We start from the raw sequence: 21,150 nt of genomic DNA, 5'->3' as shown, positions 1-21,150 counted from the left end.
TAAGACCAAGATCCAATTCTGGATAGTTTGAATACTTGAATTCATAATAAATGTAATAAATAATTCAACTGTAAGTTTGAAATTGAATGTACTGATGATGCCCTGACTGGCTGCCTGTGTGTGTATTCCCAGATAAACAACAACATTGAATGCACTCTTACAATGCCATACAGTCTGTGTGGTAATATACGCAGTCAAAACTGTTTTGATGTGGAGCACTTGGAGTTTTAGCCTCCACGAAAAAATCCAAAATAACGGACTGGACAGTGATAAGTTATTTGTTTGTTATTTATCTCCTTCTTTTATTCTTTTTTAAATGTCACGGAGTGGCTTAAGTCAGTCTAAACAAATGCTTCTGAAATACTAATATCTAAAATACCAATTAATCACATATATACACAAACAATGGACACATTAAGCTCTAATAAAATAATGCCAGTGTAAACAAGCTTCAGTATCACGCAACGCCCAAATATTGCACATACATTCATAAATATACATCTTAACTTTGTGCCTTTGTGTTTATGCATGTGACTGCATCCTATGTGTGCATGTGTGTGTGATATATCAGCCTGGTGTGAAGAAAACCAGGATCAATTAAATTAGCTGGGAAAGAATTCAATAATGAATGATAGCATGACAATAAACACACACATATGTACAGTACCTGCACACACACACACACACACACACACACACTCGCACGCACACACACACTCACACACTTTCACAAACAAATGCTCTGATACTTGCAAAAGCACTTGTGCATAGACGTCGAGGCTCTTTGTGCCTCACTTAACACGGACATGTGAAAATGTTCAGTTGCAGAAACATTTAAAGCATTGTCTTCGCAACAAAGTCCAGTCTGTCTTCAGTTCTGATTCATCATAATGGATAAACAACAGACATGTGGGTGTGATTGAGCCTGTTTAGTGTGTTTTGGTCCCGCTCCATCTGGTTTGAACCTTGTTCTTTGGTCCCGGGCTGATTGGCACTGCAGTCTTTAGTCTGTACTTTAACAGTGTCATTAACAGAGAGGCAGGAGACATTCAGCCGAAGAACGCAGGGTCCAACTACAACAGATCGCCAATCTGAGTTACTCAGACGGTGCACATCCCTCCCAGACCACAGTCCTCCAATCAGGAGCTGCTCTATGTTGTTTTTAAGCATCGCCAGTTTGATTTGAAGTTAGCTGCTCCTGGTCAGAGATGTCATCATCAGCTGGTGGTCGTGCCCGGTCAAAGAAACCACACTATGGGAATCATATTAGCCCATTAGTGTAGGATTGGCTAATTTAAGTACCACAAACATGCTTTAAGAGGATGGATGATGTGTGTGCATGTGTGTGCGTGTACCTTCCACATGGCGAGTGTTAGCATGGCCAGAACCAGCAGCCCCAACAGAATGGCCAGTACGATGACCCACAGTGGAACAGCAAACGATACATCAGGAGTACCCCACAACACCAGGGTCCCCATCTGCAGAGTGCAGACGGAGGAAAGTCATTCAGACAATTCCTTTTTCTCCTTTTGCACATGACATAAACTCACACACGTCAGTTATTGTCTCAGTTCTCCGCCTTACCGAGGTTGTGTGGTGGGGCAGAGTCTGGGGTTGGATTTGGTAAGGCACAGCCGTGACCATGAAGGACACAGTAGAGTTGAGTATGTATGGGTCGTTACGCCGCTGTGGGACACAAGTTAGGGTGACGTTTGATTGACATTTTAGCTTCTTCTTCGTGAATCTTTTTGTGAAATTTCTTTTTTTTTTTTCAACTGATGTTTCAAAGGAATAGAAATATCTTTTAAAACTTTGTTGGTTTAGTTTAGTTGTACAATGATCAAGCCCAGAAAAAGGAAAAGGAAAAAGGACAAACCCTGAAAATAGAGACAAACATAGGCAAAAGATTTTGGCAGCTCAAAATACTGACCTGCAGAAAAGTATGTACCCAGAGTCTTGAGCGGACCTTGACCACTGCACTCTGCCCACGATCCAACCGGCCAACCACACACATGATCTTCAGACAGGAGATATTGGTGCAGTTCTGCAGGAGGAGAAGGAGGAAAAACCTCAAATATCTGTGAATGATTAACTTTTGGTGGAGCTTGTTGTGATCACACATATGTTCAGCTCACCAGGGTTTTATCGCTATAAGTTGGAGCTCTGCTGACAGCTCGCTTGTGTCGCTGAGAATGAGTGCTGATGTTCTTCAAGAAACCCAATAATTCAGGCGTGTCCTGGAGGGCCGAGATCTGACACAGAACAAGGAGAGCAACATTTATCAGCACCGAGATATATATATATATATATATATATATATATAGAGAGAGAGAGAGAGACTTTATCAGATCTCCACATTTAACAGGGTTTGCAAAGCGGAAAATAATCACTTGTTCCTTGGTGATATTTGAATTTCTCACATATATTCTATGCTTGATGGATAAATTTTAGCTGAAAGGAGAACGTCAGTTCTCAGTTCCTCCTCATGCAGCTCAATAGGCAGCAGCTGTGACACTTCAGCTAGTTAGTCGCAAATGACAGAGCTGCAGAGACAGACAGGAGGTTCACAAGCGGTTTAAAGATTGTAAAAACTGTATTTTATTCTTTGTAATCCTGGGGCATAGAAGATAAAAAGTGGGTCGCCACCTCAGAAGAGAAATAGGTGGAATCCTTTGTAGCATTTTTAAAAACAGAAACAGCAGTGTTGGTGGGAAACTGCTGAGGGATCATACTTGCTCCTTTAGCATATTACACATCAAATACAACAATCACATTCTGTTTTCATAGATGGTTATAGCACCCTGAAGCATAATTGCTCACATATTGAAATCATTGCATGTTTTGTTTTTAAATTACTCTACAGATGATCCCTGCGAAGACGGATGGATCTACAGATGATATCATAGATGTTGGAAATTGTTCCAACTCTAATTTCTACTATTAAGTATCATACTCAAGCTTCCGTGTTCTGAGCCAATCAGCCAAAGAGGATAGAGAACAGCCAGAAGTATGGCCGCAATTATGTTTTGAATAAGCCGGTATAGATGATAGACTAGTATTATAAGGAATTAAGGTCGGTAATTGCAGTAGGTCTAATGATTTGGTAGTGCGGGTTTTACTGAAAATATAAACTCCCACAAAATAAATATACTTCTACAATCTTTTTTTTTGTTTGTTTTTTTGGTATTTTGGTTTTACCTGAAGACCAAGTGGGTTGAGGCTGGTGTTCGTCCGGCAGCTAATTGGTCCGTCGGTTTGAATCTCCATGGCGTACAGCAGGTTCTCGTCACGGAAACGAGAAGGCCAGCCGACCTGGAGCTCAGCCTCCCGAATACTGCTGGGACCAGCGTTATGGAGCTGGAGGCAGAGGGAGGGAGCAGAAAACTGTCAGTATTGTGGTCTCTTCTGTCTTATTAGCATGTCTCAGGTGGCTGAGGCTATAATCAGGTTATCCTAACTGTGGAATGATGATACCAGCCACCTGGGCTTTGGTGAAGATAACACTAATGCAGCCTTCAGACACTTGGGACTTGAAACTCAACCCAAAAAAAAAAAAAACAAACTACTGTATCAATTGGCTCATCATTCCACACCTAAATTAGGATGAATGAATTATGACTCTAAATGAACCATCAATTCAATAAATCCTCTTTTTTTTGTAACCCTGCATTTTCTCTCTTTTACCCACACACACATGGTCATTAACACTGAAACAAGTCACCCAAACAGGACATGATCCTGGTGCTGCAGGGCAGGAAATCCATGAGAGAGAGAAAAAAACTTGCTTTTCTCTAACTAGAAGCAGCTGCCAACTGGAAGAAAGTACCACAAATGAAAATCATTATCAGCTGCTGGACAGGCCAGACACTGCTGTACTTCAGGTCAATGAGGCAGACCCCTCTTTAAAACAAAAGGAAATCACATGTACACTTATACATACACACACATGCACTCCTATTAAAAAATGTTGCCAGTCTGTCTGCTATCCTCCTATTTGTCTCTATCTCTGTTTGACCTTATGCTTCCTCCCAGTGATTATTACTCATTACACTGTGTCCAGCCTTCAGAACGGCCCCCCTCTGTTCTCTCCTCCTCCTCATCTTGTTCTTTATTCCATTCTCTCTTTTTCTTCCTTGTCTCTTTTTCCTGCCTCAGCAGCAGTAATTACTCCTGAGCTGGAGACCTTTGATCAGCCAGAGGCCAATTATTTATAGAGCTACTGGTTTTTACTTTGAAAGTGTGTGTTTCTTTTTACTTAATCTCACATAGCTCCCCTCTTGCTGTAGCCTCATTTACAACTTTCCACACTATTTTTTTTTTTTTGTTCTTTTCACCAAACACTCCACACAAAGACCTGGACTTTCTCCACCAATAGCAACAAGAAATACCTCCTGTAAGATTCAGATGTGTGGCCTCGATGTGAGGGCGTCCATTTACCTCATAGATGTGTGTTACTTGTGGTCCAACATCATCCTCTTTGACAGGCTTCTCTTTAGGTTCCCAGCGTGGGAATGGCAGCACCACCTGAGAAGGATGAGACACCCTGGAGGCAAGCGGAACAGCCGAGGGACACTGGTTCACATTAACAGGTTTGGACTCCATCCTCATATCACACTCACTGTCTGCATGAATGTTCACAGCTGTTATTAGTCATTTCCCTTTAGTGACATAGGGATCTAGTTGAAGCAGGTTGGCCTTACTGCCAGTGTTACCAAGTTATATCGCTCAACCATGGCCGCGCAATTAAACAGAGTAAAACATTTAGTCCAAATAGTTACCAACCTTGGAAAAATGTAAATGTAGGAATTTCAGACATTAGCAAGGAAACATGTCCAGCACAGAACTTTTGACACACTGTATGTAAAATTTGCTCAGTGAGTGTAATAGTTTGACAGTGTTAGTCTGAAATGATTTGGTAATATTCAAAGGCCAATGTTTCATTCTGGTTGAAAGCATTTTTCAAAGACAATTCAGTTAAAATATTCAAATAGACCAATTCACTAAAAAAATTCAACACCAACAAAGCTCTAACTGCCAAAGTGGACATCTTCCTGCCTCATTTGATGATTCCACTGTATGCTGAGGAGCTACTGTTGGATACTATACTGAGAATAGTGCTATAAAGTTAGATTTAGTCTGGTCAAATTTAAAGTGAAGTTCAATCTAAAGTGAAGTGAGTCTCATCAGGGTTTAGGAAATAACAGCACTGTGTATTGGAAAAACTGTGGTTGAGAATTTAGAGTGAAAATTTAGACATTCGATGCAGTACAGTTTCATTGTAAAAACACAAACTTGTACATCCTCATCGCTCTCACCCCAGTTCCCCCTTCTGCTTGTATGTATAAGTGACCACACCCAAACAACGTCATGCAAGGCTCCAAGCTTTGAAGTGTGCGTGTGTGTTCATGTGTATGTGTCTGCGTGTGTGTTTCTGGGGGTGTATGAATATCTATGTACATGTCAGAGGCCCATATCATGTGCACATAATTATCTCAAATTTATTTCTAGCATTGTGTTTTTGTGCTGTTTTCCACATGTATATAAACATGCTTCACAAATTTCAACATTAGAGACGGTAATATCCTGCAAACACCAACAAGTTTAGACTGAAACGAGATCAGTCATATCATTGGGAAGCAGACGGGACAACAAAGACATTTTTGTCACTGTTTCTTGGTGGAGACACGCAATGATGCTTGACTCACCCACGTAAATCGAGCTTTGCCTTGGCAACAATGGACAGATTCAAGGTAACTCGGTTGCTGTTGGAGTTATCTTTGTTGGAGCTGCGGAAAGATTCACAGGGAGTACAAAATTGAAAACACACCTCAGCGGCCATGCTCTATATGGTCTGTCTATTTGAAGCTGTTGCACATGAGAATACGATATGAGTGAAGGCAAAGGCTGAGAACAGATCGTGATAAAGCTGAATTTTTTTGTTCACTGACGCCTTGAGGAATCCCGCTAGAAGTGAGCTTGGCCAACATTAAACTGTGTCTGTGTCTGATGATGTGCCATATCAAAATCACTACAATAAAGCAAACAGAGGACTTGTTGTGTGGACCTCGTCCTCTATCTGGAGTTCCTCATGGCCATCTGTCTTCTCCTGTTGCTGCAGTTAGTGTCATCAAACCACAGACAGTGACAAGATCAGGACAGACACAGAACCTATTTACATGGCTCAGAGGAAAGACAAACAGCTCTTTGTTTATGTCTGCGTGTGTTTGGGATGTTAGGGAGTTTGCTTGACTGTTGTCGGTTTTGTTACCTGTGGATCTGTAGCTCAAAGCTGATTTTGGGTCCAGCGTCAGCCAACCTTTGGACAGAAAACCTCAAACCCACTGACAGCTGGAGTATGGAAAGAATGGAAAAAAAGGAGAGATAATGTATAAAAAACATGTGACGGGGGAAAGATGAGGACAGTAAAATGACAGAGGGGAAAAGACAAGAAACAGGAGTCATGCATCCGTACACCAAAGCTCATGTCATCAAGTGTCTAGTAATATACAGCAACAACTAGATCCTCTTCTGTTATTAAATAGGCAGAGGGTCACATGTGTGTATGTGCATACCCGTGTGTGTTTTTATGTGTTGGTTGTCAACAGAAATCTTATATCAGAAAAAATCCAGACAACACACATAAAAGCTACAGTTCAGCTAAGTTCCTTGTCTGTGCCCAGTTAAAATTCTCTGTCCTCCAGGCTAACTGGAAACATGTGCCAGATTTGGTTCATCATCCACTGTTTGGCAACAGTGTGTGTGTGTGTGTGTGTGTGTGTGTGTGTGTGTGTGTGTGTGTTTGTGTGTGCGGTGTTCATGCTCTACTGAGGTCAGACACACATGGTCCAGAGAAGGCAACAACAACATTCAGACATTTGAAGAGGCTTGCCTGGGGGTGTGCAACTACAAAGCCAGGGAGGAAAGAACTAAAGAGTCAGACACCATATGAACATGAGAGAGGAACAGGCATCACTCTCAGCAGTGATGCTCTGCGGCTGGGAGGGGAGAAGGACAACAGCCACCGAGAGCAGGAATCTGCAGAGGCAGTCTGTGTCTCTAAATACCTCATAGTTTACAAGGTGGCTGTTAAAAATTTTGTTTTGTCCTTTCAGCAGACCAGAAGCTGTGGTCAACTTCAATTTATCCTGGTCACAATGGCTTGTGCATTTACGAAATGGAAAAAAAAGCATCAAATCATCCACAGGAACTTTGTCAAAGCAACCATACGATGTTAGATTTTCCACTTCTCTAGCCATGTGTTCAGCGTATTCCATATAATTATTATTGGCCACGGTATTGCTGAACATACTGCTCCTGTGTTTGACGATTACCTTCCTTGAACCTGGCAGGCTTTGCCACATGCAGTGGATTTAGCTAAATTTTTGGGAGCAGTACCAGGAGACGTGGTTTGTGCTTTAACGCAGTGGTTTCAGAAGTTTCTAAGGGCATTGTGATAGTGTTTGTCAGCCATACAGCATATCCACAACTAAGAATGCATCTGACCAGCTGTGGTTGTGCTTCAAGAGTTGATTGAAACCTTTTGGCAGCCATGTTTTAAGTCTACAGGAAAGTTTGAAGGATGTTTAAAGTGAGATGACGCTTCAGTGGTTCAGCTGCTGCAGCTTTACTTGGTCTCACAATTACTATTATCCCATAAAATCTGTGGCAACAGTAGCAGTTGCAATGAAAAGCCCAACTACAATAAGTAGTACGCATGGTTTTAATTTCAATGGAGTGCTAGCTAGAATTGCTATTCTATGGCATTCATAGATAACCTCAGCTTTGGCACACAACAATGGCATCACATCAGCATCATTGGTGTCAACTTCATATGGTTGTATGGAGAGAGAAAAATCTTTTCTCGCTAAATGCACTGAACAATGTTTCACAAATTTAAAATCCAATTTTAACATAATTTTGCAAATGATAACACAATATAATCATATCCCCAAAATTTTTTTAGTCACTGTTTTAATACGAGTCTGTGTTTACCTTATGTTTTTTTTTTTTAGTGATTTAGTCTTCTAAATGTTATTAAGTATGATCTAAACTTTGATTTAATTTCAGTGAATCGCACTCAGCGCATTGCCATTAAACTGTAATGAAAACAAGGGGGGAAAATAAAGCAAAAAGGTGCAGGCAGACAATGATGATGCTTCTCCTACACTGGTGGAAGCACTACGACTCATGTGGCATGAGGAATGTAGATGATAATTATTTGGTTGCACAATATGAACAATAGGAGTATGTTCTGCATAACCTCATGGATTCCTGAACGTCCACCAGGGAAGGGGAGAGTTAAATGTGGGAAACATCTGTACGGGTAGGGACAGACACACACACACACACACACACACACACGCAAATGCACATAAGTCGTCCCTTTTACACGTCTTGTTTTGCTCTCCTCCCCCAGCAGTGAAACATGACCACATAATTGATTTATCAGAATGCCATGAGTCACCTCCAGAGCCCAAACACACATCTGTGCAGACCTTGACACCTTCAGACTAACATGAAAACTAAATCGCATATGAGATGTGGCACACATGCCCACCGCTCTGGCACTTTTTTCATGTAGGAAGAGATCACTCTTTAGCCTCGTCTTCCTGCATGTGTCAGCCATCCAAGAGCTAAATGGATTATTATTTCAAACCGCACACACTTGCACAAACATATGCACAAGTTGTGTGTGAAGCGTAGTCATGGGAGTCAGAGTGTGTGGAATGAGGGTCAAGGTGATGATCAGTAATATTTGGAAATCATCACTCAGGGTGCATTAAACCTGATGTGTAACAGTCACAGCTTTGTAGCATGGATTTTTTTTGTAGGCAAGGTTTGTGTGTTTGTGGATGTAAAAAGCTCACCTCCGTCCCGGCTACCATCGGGTTCCCCAGGTCACACACCACCACCCTGGACTCATTGACCATCTTGTACTCGCAGTTCAGCTGAGATAGAGACTAGAGAGGAGGGGAAAGGAAGAGGCCAGTCAGTGAGAGGACAAGAAAAGGTGAATTAAAGTGACAAACGGGGAACATCAAAAATAAAGTGGGGGAAGAAAAGAACAAGGGAGGAAAGTATAACACCATCAAAGGGGAAAGGAGAGAGGAATTGGAAAAGACAAGTCAGGCGAGCAGGGATGGAGGGAGAGGAAGAGTGATGAATGCTCTGACAGTAACAGCCTCATCAATCAAGCAGCCCCATTACACACTCATTAGCGCACGCACACGCACAGACATGAATGCACACACACCCAAACACCCACACACAGCAGTTGACCCTATCCATTTCCGTGGTCACTAATGCAGCTTGTAAATCTTAATAGGAGCCTGTGGGCATTTGCCAGTAAAGCATGCCCTGCTGATAGCCTCATTTTCATCACGCCAAACAAACACTCCCCACAACACAACAGGATGTGATGTCGCACTGCAGCCCCTGCCTCAAATAGCTCACTTCCAAAGTTTTTATCTCATCACTTGGCACATGCATCAATCATGATGAGATATGTGCCTTGATCCTGCGCGTTTATTTTCAGCATCCACACAGCTGGGCCTTAACATCAGCCAGAATAATGGATGTGTATGTTTGTGTGTGTGCGTGCATTTACCTCCAACCTTCGCTCCACTCCAATGTAGTCAGCCTCAGGTGGTACCAGTGTGTGTAGCTCCGTCTCATAGGCTCCCTCGCCCTGGTTCACCGCAGTGATGGTCAACATGACCAGATTATCAGCTCCAATCACCAGCTCTGAGCGGTCCCTGTGTGTGTGTGTGTGTGTGTGTTATATTTAAAAGAGAGAACAGAGGAAATAAAATTTGTTCATTTATATTGAGGACACACATACTGCGACCCGGAAATGGATAAAGTGGTTGAAGATGAATGAATGCATGAATGAATGAGGACACTTGCCCACTTGGATGCAGTTTAATAATAATAAAAATAATTCAGTCATTCATCTTCAACCACTTATCCGTTTCCTAGTCGCGGGGGAATAATACCAACAACAAAAGAAACAAGTATGTCTTGTTTCACCAAAATTGTTTGATCATTTTTAGGATTGGACATCATGTGTAATTCATCAAGCTGCGAAGGAATGCAATTCCCCCCGACCACAATGACCTCAACAGTGTATGTGTGTTAAAGAGAGTGTGCATGTGTGTCTCAGTCAGTAGAGGGTGACAGGATGTTTGTGTAACGCTGCCATGGCGATATCGTACAGCTGGAATCACTATAGTGAGTAGGTTAATTTACATGCACATATACACACAAACACACATACACACACACGCAGCACATAGTAAATGGAACATTAATGTGAGCAACTCAAGTGTAAACCTTGCTCATTGTGTGAGGGATAACAGACGCACTTTCTTTCTTTTGTGTGTGCTTGTGTGTCTGTGTTTGGCTGCATCAAGTGTTGAGTGTTTACAGGTTGAGGTCAGAGGGCGTTGCCATGGCTTACATGCTGGCAGTGAGCTGGAGGTCAGGGATACAAATATTATCGTCTCCGCAGTCCAGGAGAATATAGGCCTGAGAGGAAGAGAGGTGCACAATGGAAAGGATTTTCATGAGGAAATGTTTAAGGTACTCTGGGTACATCATGAACAGACAAATATGTAATTGGGTGTGTGTGTCTACAGACACGTACAAAAGTGCCCTGCTATTGAGTTTGTCTGGGAAATGCGTTCTTATGAGGCTGTAAAAATTGCAATGATAAGTATTCTGAAATATAAAGTAAATACTTTCTCAGAAAGCCCAATTCATTTGGGCAAAGCGTCTTCTGCACTGCGTATGTGGTCTATCACCGTGCATGTTCATGCTTCAAAATTAAAAAGTAAAACTTTCTGCCAGTAGTAGAACAAACATTTCTGTCAATATTTGTCATCAGATCTGCTTATTTGAATAAGAAATACAATGAAAATTTCAAAAGAAAAAAAGAAGAGAAAATACTCTCCCTGGTTGGACAGACATAAAGGAGTGTACAGAGTTGACCCATGGAGCAAAATTACATCATGGAAAATCAAAATGACTGCACATGTGAAATATTTCTGATACTGTAGAGTGTTTATGCTCACATGGTCTTGGAGAAAGCTGCTGCTGTAACGGTTTAAGACAGGCGGCAGGTAGTGGTCACGAGGAGGAGGAGCCAAGCTGTAGTTCAGTGCCAGTGAAATAGGGGTTAACTTGTCCCTGAACTCATCTTCCTCCTGTTTAAAAAAGATATAGAAAAAGATGAGAAATGTGCTCATGTACAGCTTTGTTTTGATTTTAATAGTCAACCTAATTCTATATAGCTGATTTATCTGTGAAATGCACAACGCAGTGCAAAACGCAGCGTGAATGTGTGCGATTCACTCACTTTCAGGTAAATGGTGTAGCTCACACAGGCACGTGGGCGGTTGTGACCCAGCGTTAGGACGCCGGTGCGCTGAGGCTCCTGGGTGTCCAGGAAGAGGACTCTCTTCACTCCACCTCTGATGCCTTTCAACCAGTCCAGCTGCAGCTCTGCTCTCAGGTCTGGACAGGAGTGAATGGAGAAGTGAGAGTTTGACTGAATAATAATAATAATCTACACAATCTGTTCTGTCTGTTCTGTCAACTCTAATGAGATGTGCGGCAGACATGTCTCACCTACACCTACCTACTCTTGCCTCACCTTCACTCTCTCTCTCCCTCACAATTTGTCACATTGTGCACACCTACTTACCAACAGAGCTGGGAATTCCCACGCCACTGACCGCTGCGCACACATCCACCTTCAAACTAGAGGGAGGGTATAATACGAAGAAAGAAAGACAACAGAAGGAAAGAGCGAGACTGTTATAATATAGATAGTCTGATACATAGATAGATTAAAACCACACCTCATTGATCCTGAGGGAAACTAAGGCATCCAGTAGCAGCAAAACACGCATAAGTATGACACAAGAAAAGACATGAAAAAAGACAAGGAGGCAGCAGGAAAGCTGTCCTTAAGACAGATGGAAACAGCTGAGAAAAAGGGAAAACATGTGACTATGATTTGACAAATAAGACTGAATGTAGATGAAGAGACTTTTGTAGCAGTTTTTTAAAATTTATGCACTATTTCCTAAATGTGGGTGACTTTGATGCATGGCGTCTTGTCATTGATTAAGGACATTTTGTCCAAATTTACACCATGGTGAACTCAAAGAAAAACATAAATAAACAAATAAACGGGTCATAAAGAAAACATTTTCCCCCCTTGTTCTCCAGGGGGTAGTGGGAAATATCACTTAGGGGCCAATTAACCGCTCCTTTATCAGACAGACTGGGAAATATTTCTGCATTTCCTCCATTTGTGTGTGTACGAATGCTCTTGTGTGTGTTATCAGCTCCTAAATCAAGAACAGGAAAGTTACTCCCACACAGGGAGCACCACACTGTTAATAAGCACTAATCTTAGGAAGCTACAGATGTAACACTCCTGCCTCTACACTGAGAACTCTGCAGCAGTAGGTGAAGGATTATATTTTGTTCACTTTCAGTTCACAAAGCCCAATGATTAGATCCCAGATGTTGTACATGCTTGTGGGGTTGTTAATGATTAGGATCAACATTAGATGACACAATAATGATGCTCTAGTTTTCCTGCATCCTAAATGTATGTGCTACAGATGTGCATTTATGTGTGTGTGATAAAATACAGGTTTCTATTTTAATATGATTCCCCCAAGCCATTTCGACCTGTTCAAAACTTGCATGTGTGTTTCATCAGTGTTGCGTGTGTGTGTGTGTTTGTGTGTTGAGGCTGTGCGACTTTAATGAGCACTGTGTGTTAAACTCAAGTGTATGCATTACAGAAATTGCCCCAATTTTACAGACAACAGCTCAGATTCTTGGTTGGTGAATATTCTATGCAATTTAGCCCAGAATGCATCTGTGCTCCACCAGTCACACCGCTAACAGGCCCTCCCTACAAAAACATACATATAAAGCCTTTTTCACACTCTTCAGGGTCTGCTTAATGAGTGAGAGCTTTCGATTTAAGACCAGTCATTAAGTAGCTGTCCCTCCTTTTCCACCACTCCCTCACCGCTGTTGAAGAGATAGGCTTCTCATTTTCGAAGAAAAATCATTATCCACTGGTTGAAAAACCAAGAGTGACATTTAAACCTGCAATAAAACACTTTTAACTAGTCGGGGGGTAGCAGGAAGAGGCTGGATTATGTGGTTAACGTGTTTGCCACCAAATAAATTTAGGTTTGACATTTGTGCTTTTATTTTGCCTTCAGTTTTACTTCTGCTTTGGTCACTTCTTCACTCCTAATGGAAACATTCGCACCACAGAAGTAGATCTACAGAAGTGAAAACCAAAACAGATCTTTTAAAACGTTGTACAGGACAGAAGAACTACAAAGTCAAGCGATAATTTGTTATTAATATTGTTCTAAGAGCCACTTTAACATCACTTACAACTTCACTGAATTTATCATTTTCCAACAATTGCAGGTGCTTTAATGTGGAGCACCTTTCAACTGAGGGCCTGAAAAATGATGATTAACCCAGTTCTGTAGTTGCATCTGTATTTCCTAATTTGTGTAGCCAGTAAAAACAATATTCATTTCTCCTTCAGTAACACAGAAAGTAACTATTATCATAAATTTGAATTTATACGTGAATATAAAATATTGAAAAGAAACAAAAATATATCACAATATAATATAGACGTGTTATTGATGATTCTGGAAATACCTTTGTCAGACCCTGGGGGGTTCTTTAATGTATTTTCAAAGAAATTCAGATGTATAACGCTGAGACTGAAATGTATAGCGATAGTTTCCTGAGATGGACAAATTGGGAATACCACCCATTGTGTGTTTATAACTCTCACTACAGAGAAACAACTGAAATCTTTACACCTCTGAAATTCAAGAGCCTCCGTCGTTGATTCTCCTGGCTGCTGTTCGACGCTTGGCATGCGTCGCTGTGTGTGTGTCATGTCTCCTATCTGATTCCATACTGCCGACCGAGACTTTATGGCAGTTTATTGAAAGTTTATTGAAATAAGCTGAATTTTGTTTTGACAGAATTCCACAGTTTAGTGTTCTCAGTCAATTTGACCCAAACCCTTTTCCCTTTTTCACTCACTGCCAACACTCACAGACTTCTACGACGTACACAGAGACGATGATGGCAACTGGCCGAGCGCACTTCTCTTGCCCAAACAGGTCTACAGCGGTTCCAGCCCCAATAAGTTAGAACCAACAATAGACTGTGGTGAACCAGTGGAAACCCTTGGACCTGTTTCCTTCATGTAAACTAAACTCACTCACACTGTTCAAATCCAGCCTTCTACCCACAGGAGCAATAATATAATCAAAACAGAATTATGCAGTTTCGAATTAATTGCACAGTCCTGCAAATGTGAATTTCGAGGTTATATGAGTGTTCTTTTTTTGCAATTTCTACATTATTATATCAGAGATGGACAAATAGATTTTGGCTGATGGAAGACATCTAAAGTGTAGCGCTGAAATATATGTTAAATCTGTCTGCGTGTGGGATTTATGAAAGTTCCAGCTCTGTCTCTCCGTCCACCAGAGGGGCTCATTAGTCTCAAGTTTGTTTAAGACTTTGATTCCTTAAGGGTTAATATAACTGCTAATACACACATGCACACACACCCCCACATACACACACACACACACACTTGAGATGTGACTAAATTAACTACAGGACCATTTAAAAGTTTGGACAGAGTGTGTCCAAATGGCATTATGTGTGATAATTGGTTTAGGAATTCTAGCACAGTATATGCTGTCAGTGTGTGGTGTGGCTCTGAGCTAACAGCCTGTCTAGGTTTGCTCTTCTTACCAGGTAACCATGATGTCTGTCTCAGGTAGGTGACACTGTCGGTCATCAGGGTTCAGAATCTGAGGCGTCAGGGTCATTGCAGCTTCCACAGACACTACTGCTCGAGACCTACACGCAAACAAACACACACACACATAAGATGATGTATTTTAAAAGCTATGCGACAACATTTCAGTCTCGTGGATTTCCAGGAAAATCTAGCGTTCGGTTTTGAGACACCTTGTTAATTCTTACCTGTACACGGAAACTTCGCCTGCACCAAACGCCCCCACAATCAGATCTGCAGAAGGGGGGAGAGAGAGAGAGAAAGAAAAGGCGGAGAGGGAGAGAGGGGAGAGAGAAAAAGAGGAGGGGGAGAGAGGGGAGAGACGGGAAATGGAGAGCTTCAAAGAATGCAACAGATGGGACTAATTTCAAGGTCTCCAGCAATCTTCATCAAACAGACTTCTCACATTTATTACACTTACACACACACACACATACATCGTGTTGACCTTGGGATAGTACCATGTTTTGGCTTTTTCCTTGTACACACGATCTGGTTTGACTAAATTGATAAAAAGAAAATGTATTAATGTGTGAATTCATACATATTTGTGTGTGCTGCAGGACAGGGATCCCTTGCTGCATTCGAGTGGCGTTTGAAATTTTATGTTGCTCCAGGCACTTCATGCCAGCGTGCATAGCAACTGACAGCTCCTAATTATAAGCAGCAACAGCAACATCTCATATATATGTGATTTTTATGTGTTTTCATGGCTTTTGTGATGAACACACACTTTTAATTGGCTCTCAGCCTTAAAATAGCGCCGATGTTTAATGACTGTGGTCGGGGGACACATACCAATGAAATCCGCGTGTGTACACACACACACACTGACACAGACACATCCATGCACATATAGGAGAGATGATTAAAACAATGTGAAACTGAAGAGAGGGACTAAATGGATAAACGCTGCCGATGCCAAATGTAGCAAAACTGAGCTGAGTGATCCTGGGAAAGACAAAATAACCTCAGGCTGCTCATTGAGAGGCAACTGTGGCTGCAGGGCAGACTAATGATTATTTAGATCATCCTTTAATCTGTTGCACAAATGATTCATTATTTGGCCTTTGACATGATGGAACATACTGAAAAATTCCAAAAAGATTTTTCCAAAAACCCCGATTTATTTTGTTTACACTGAAAAATCTAATACTGAGAAGTGAAAACCTATGAGTGTTTAGCATTTTAACGAGACTAGTCTTCAGCAATTCATTTTCAATTAGTCAGTTCACCGCAAATTGATTGATCATTTGAACAGAATACACGTCCATGACAAGTCCAGGAGGACTGTGGTAACCAGCCACAGGCTTATCTGGTGGAAGTGGACTGTTGTGGACTCTGCTTATCATTTGCTGTGACTTTCCTCTCCTGCATATGCAAGAAGAAAGGAACTAATTGAATTTGAGAGAGACACATCTGTTTCTGCCTTTGGCTGCAGTCACCAAGTCCCCCCTGAAACCACAACATTAAACATTTGGACCCTAGTCCCTCTTCCCCAGCGGTGTGCTATGTTGCTCTGTGAGTGCTTCTGACTCTGTGACTCTGTGTATGTAATGTATCCAAATGCCTGTGACGAGAAAAGACCCCAAGATGTGGGTTTTGTGGGGCGGTTGGAGAGGCATGGTGAGGGGGTTAAAATGCATAAGGAAAACAGACCAGGAAATGATGGGGAAAACAAATGAGCAGAGGATGATGCACTTAGGCTGTAAACCGCTATCTGTGAAAGCCATCAGAAGCAAGGTGTATTTTCAGCAGAGAGGGACCCCCTGATGCCCAGTCCAAATTCCTCCATTCATGCTTTTGGAGTTGTGTAGCCTGGAAATCTTACTCCAGCCCTGCCACAAGTATGTATATGTGGTTGTCTGTACTCCTTATTCTGACTCTTTTGTTTGCACTCAAAAATATGAGACTAATTTGAGGATAGAGCACCTTTGGGGTTCAAACTGTGTTAGAGTGCAAGTATGCGAATGGCTGCACTGAGGGCTAAATCAAATAACAGCCCACTTTCCTTTCTATGTCAATCCCATTTCCTTGCAAACAGGAAAGCTTGCCTGCCACTGTTGATTTGAGGTTAGAGTGTGTGCATAGAGACACAGTCAGCCATACCCACACACAAATGGGCTGACAAACCAGTGCACACACTCTACTAACTGGTGGCAGGTCTGGGTGCAGGTATAGTCTGAGTAACAAAGATGCTTTAGCTGACAGTGTTTGTCCTGGGCTTTGAAAATACAACTGCCATCCAGAGTTTAGATGGACTGTCAAGCTGTCACTGGGTGCCCGCCGTGACTGCCTGTTTTGCTGCAGGGAACAGGTCTTAATGATGAAATGCCAAAGGTCAATGGCACTCAGTGGAAAAGGAGGCGATTTCTGGAGAAAAAAAAAGAGCATTCCTAATTCTTGGATGCAGGCATGTGTGGGATTTTGAGGCTATTCAATAACTTTCCAGCTATTATACATGATTTTAAAACTTGACTCACACTGCATTTTTGTAGTGAAAGTGTATCTCTCCCACTCTGGAGACAGGAGGAATAGGGAGCTAAAAAGTGAAAGATTTACTTCGGATTGCTTTATGGAAGATATTGTTTAAAGGTACACTTGAGGTGCATAAATCTGGTGACGAGGGAGCAACACTTAAGTCTGGTTCCCCTATTTTTTTTCACTCTAAGCTAGAAAAGTATATGAAGAATGAGAATACTCACATGTAGGTATCAAGCACAGTAACAGATTTTACAACCACTTAACATTCAAGTGACCAAGCTAATGGCCCCTCACACAACACACATCCAAATCATTGACCCTGACACGTCTCTGCATCTGTACCTCTCTCAGGAAGCTGGTGTGATTGACAGGTAAAACATTGTTAGTTTTTGATCTTTGACCCCTTGGCTGAGCCGAAAATGCGCCCTGAGGCAATCTGACCTCCTTCCAATGCATCAGTAGAAACACTGAGCCAGTTGTGTATCTGTGTGGTGCTCATAACCAAAGATGTGTTTCATTTAACGTAATCAACCAATATCCGTTGATTTTTGGACCTGTGTTGCTTCGCCTTTCATCTTTAGTGACTTCGGTCTTTCACTGATTTGTCCAGCCTAAGATACCAAAAAGGGACGACAAATATCATTTAAAGCTAAACGCTTAATGACCATCCTTCACTTTTTCAGTGTTCCTGCAGTAGACTAATGACATTTAACACTCTAGCAGGCCTCCCAGACGCCTGTGCAGTCCTCTCATAATGTTGATCAAACATCGCTGGCTCCTTTGAACTGTGTGACTTTATTACCCTGCTAACGACACACCATCTGTGTGTGTGTGTGTGTGTGTGTGTGTGTCACTTCCGTCAGGCGGCTCTCTAATGATAGATGACACAAGCGCTGCAGATTTGTGTGTGTATGTGTTGGCTGAAAGCTTTGCCACCCATGAGCTGAGTTTCTACTCAATTTCTTCCTCCCAAAGGGCCGACGCCAGCCTGAGTTTCAACCTGTAACCCCTGTGCGTATTTACTGTGCAGCGTTTTTAATTCAAACCTCTGGTTTGCAGCCTTTCTGAAAAGGGTCTAGCTTTGACCCGGAGCCTGGCACACACTCAATACACACTCTCTAGCTGCCAGTGAAACTTAACACAGGCTGCACATGTGAACTTTTGTGTGCTCATGTGTGTGTGTTTTCCTTGATATCCTGTTTGTGGAATGAAGATATCTGTTATTATAGTGAAATGAAAAGGAAAAAGAATAAAGGGAGTAGAGACCAAAAAAAGGAAAAGAAAAAAGAAAAAGGTAAAACTAAACAAATTCTTCTTTTCAGCCTAATCAGTGGAAGCACAAAGCCAGAGTAATGTTGAGAACAGAGTGGCTCCAAATTAGGGAGAAAATAGGGTAGTAAAACAGTAGTTTTACAGTCCTGCTTTGTTTCAAATGACTGTTTTTTTCTGAACTAAAAAGTCATGTATATAAACAGCTACCCACTTGTATAAAAAAATCCTGTTCTTCTCAGGTCTCTCCAATGTAGTGACATTTCTAATATATTTTGTAAAGTCAGAAGGTGGAGGTGTCTGGTAAAGTAAGTAGGCTGCACATAATGTAGGCACTTTTAGTATGCAATTATATTGAATAATGCTATGTCTTGGCAGTTTTATGGTTACGGGCTACTGCTACAACGTCTGGCAGCATGAACATGCGGATAACATATTATTAAACTTCTTGCTCTCTGTTTTTTTTCTGTTCTTCTTGAGTATTGAAAGTCACCAGAGAATAGATGCGGCAGCAGCTCATTGGCACACATCCCTATACCCCCTTCTTCTGGCTGATGACTTTGTCAGAGAAGAAGAGGAAAGCTATATGGGAGAAAATGTGGAGAACGATGAAATGTGGAGGTCAAGAACGAAGAGGAGGGAGGCTGCAATGAGAGGAGTTGGAGAGAAAGTAGAGATGCAAAGGAGTGCAACTCTGAGGAAGAATTTTGACTATAACACAGGGAGTTGAACAGAGAGGGCTTGACTTGCTGACGGCGAGTATTTACCAGGATACTGATTGTTGTCCAGGTCTTGGCCTCCTCTGACAGTGAATCCAAAGCCAGGCAAGCCGCCACTGTGAGACCGGGCTGCTCTCAGCTCTTGGCTCAGCGTCAGGCCTTGGGTGGATGCATCACTGTTACCATTAAAGATCAATACTCTGCCTCCACGGTCCTCGCCACCAAATGGACAGCCCACTGCCACGTCTACAGGATGACACACGCATGCATGTTTTAGACATCAGCAGGGTTGAAGTCCCTTTGAGAACAAAGCAGGTAGAGAGAAAAGAGCTTGGCTTTCTTTTACCTGCAGTATATACTGCAGGTATATATCAGCATGGCAATTCTCCTCTTTCTACTTTAAATTCCATTTACTATACTCAACTTTTGATCTTGGCTCTTATCTTTCTTCCTTGTTCTTCGGCATTATAGCTTCGGTCTTACTCTAATGCTTGGTCAGTTAACACCACTTTGTCAAGTCTTGGTCAGTTTTATGAGGCACCACAAGTTTAATAAGCAGGCAAGAGGTTGTGGGGTTTAAAGGAAAAGTTCCATATCCACATTGGACTTAGCTGCTTCGTATCTATAAGCTTATCTTCTAGCAAATGTTCAATTATCAACCTCTTAATATCAATGCATTGAATTGTCCTACATTAAAGTATTCCTCAGTACTGTAACTGTCCAAACACCTCTAGACATCCTGTTTGTCTCCGGACCCCCACTCTCCCAGTCTAAACAACTAGTTCCACATGAAGTAGATTGTGGGGTAGAGAGGATAAATGTAACCATGTGTGTATGCAAGTGTATATATGAGCCTGTGTGTGCGTATCTCAGTCTCCAAGACTGTATGCCTATGTGTGGGTATGTATACATAATCAAATGGCTGTGTAAAACAGCTTACTAAAAAAGTAAAAAAAATAAAGGCCTTCACTTCAAATAATGTGAAAGTCACTCACAGGCCTTTCAGATAAAGTAGACATCCGCAGAAAAACAGCCTGTCAAACACCCACTGTGATCACTGCGACCAAAACTATAAGGGATTTGTACTTGCATACAGAAACAGGCTGAGACTTCACGAGTCACACTGACAGAAAACAGAATAGCTGAATAAAAATTTAAAACAAAGAGAGCCACATGCCAAATTGGATCATCTAGATGTTTCAACAGCAGATGAGAGAATGTAGGGGAGGAACAGGGTCCAGAGGCCTCGTCTCTTTTCAGGCATCAATATGAGAGTCAGGTCACCATGATTCTGTACTGGCACCGAACAAGTCATACCAATAAGTAGAAAACATCTTGGCCGAAGGTCAAGGTGAGGATGAAGGCTATCCACACAATACACACACATAGCCTGACTTTAGTATAAAAAGGCATGTCACGTTCTGGAAATTTGGATTTGTCTCTGACTACGGTGTTGGTAGGGTCGCTGTGAATAAAGCGATTTCCCATCTGACACCTGTGTCTTGACCACCTCTTCTTGCCACAAGAAAAACAATGCAGATGGGAGGAAGTCTCGATGGTTTGGCTTGGCTTGATTTTTTGGAAGTGAGTGATGAGTGGCTATGCACAGAGGCACGAGGGCACAGGTATACCGAGTGGACATAAGTTTGACATCAGCAAGAAGAAGCTGCTGAGAAAGTTCCTGATGTTTGTATGGGGCCGAAATAACGTAATGCACATTAATGACATCATGCACACACATGCACGGGTTTTTTCTCACCGTGCCACTACAGCTGCCAGTGACACTCGATCTATCGG

At 41.9% G+C, this 21,150-nt stretch overlaps 1 protein-coding gene across 1 annotated transcript in view; it reads right to left on the bottom strand.

The window, feature by feature from the left end:
- Nucleotides 1-283: 283 nt before the first annotated feature.
- The window catches only part of itga8 (integrin, alpha 8), a 34,328-nt gene continuing 13,461 nt past the window's right edge, over nt 284-21,150 (bottom strand). The window contains exons 13-30 of the mRNA XM_029504331.1: nt 19,402-19,599; nt 15,070-15,115; nt 14,836-14,943; nt 11,705-11,760; nt 11,357-11,514; nt 11,073-11,204; nt 10,460-10,527; nt 9,608-9,755; nt 8,868-8,960; nt 6,269-6,348; nt 5,706-5,786; nt 4,438-4,543; nt 3,199-3,357; nt 2,136-2,252; nt 1,931-2,044; nt 1,585-1,686; nt 1,356-1,478; nt 284-1,252 (exon numbers count right to left, since the gene is read on the bottom strand). Of these exons, the coding sequence (XP_029360191.1) occupies nt 1,163-1,252; nt 1,356-1,478; nt 1,585-1,686; nt 1,931-2,044; nt 2,136-2,252; nt 3,199-3,357; nt 4,438-4,543; nt 5,706-5,786; nt 6,269-6,348; nt 8,868-8,960; nt 9,608-9,755; nt 10,460-10,527; nt 11,073-11,204; nt 11,357-11,514; nt 11,705-11,760; nt 14,836-14,943; nt 15,070-15,115; nt 19,402-19,599 (1,979 nt within the window). The 3' untranslated portion in view covers nt 284-1,162. The remainder of the gene's footprint in view (nt 1,253-1,355; nt 1,479-1,584; nt 1,687-1,930; nt 2,045-2,135; nt 2,253-3,198; nt 3,358-4,437; nt 4,544-5,705; nt 5,787-6,268; nt 6,349-8,867; nt 8,961-9,607; nt 9,756-10,459; nt 10,528-11,072; nt 11,205-11,356; nt 11,515-11,704; nt 11,761-14,835; nt 14,944-15,069; nt 15,116-19,401; nt 19,600-21,150) is intronic.

The sequence above is a fragment of the Echeneis naucrates genome, chromosome 6 (assembly GCF_900963305.1).
Source record: "Echeneis naucrates chromosome 6, fEcheNa1.1, whole genome shotgun sequence".
Taxonomy (NCBI): Eukaryota; Metazoa; Chordata; class Actinopteri; order Carangiformes; family Echeneidae; genus Echeneis; species Echeneis naucrates.
This window is presented reverse-complemented; position numbering and strand designations above follow the sequence as displayed.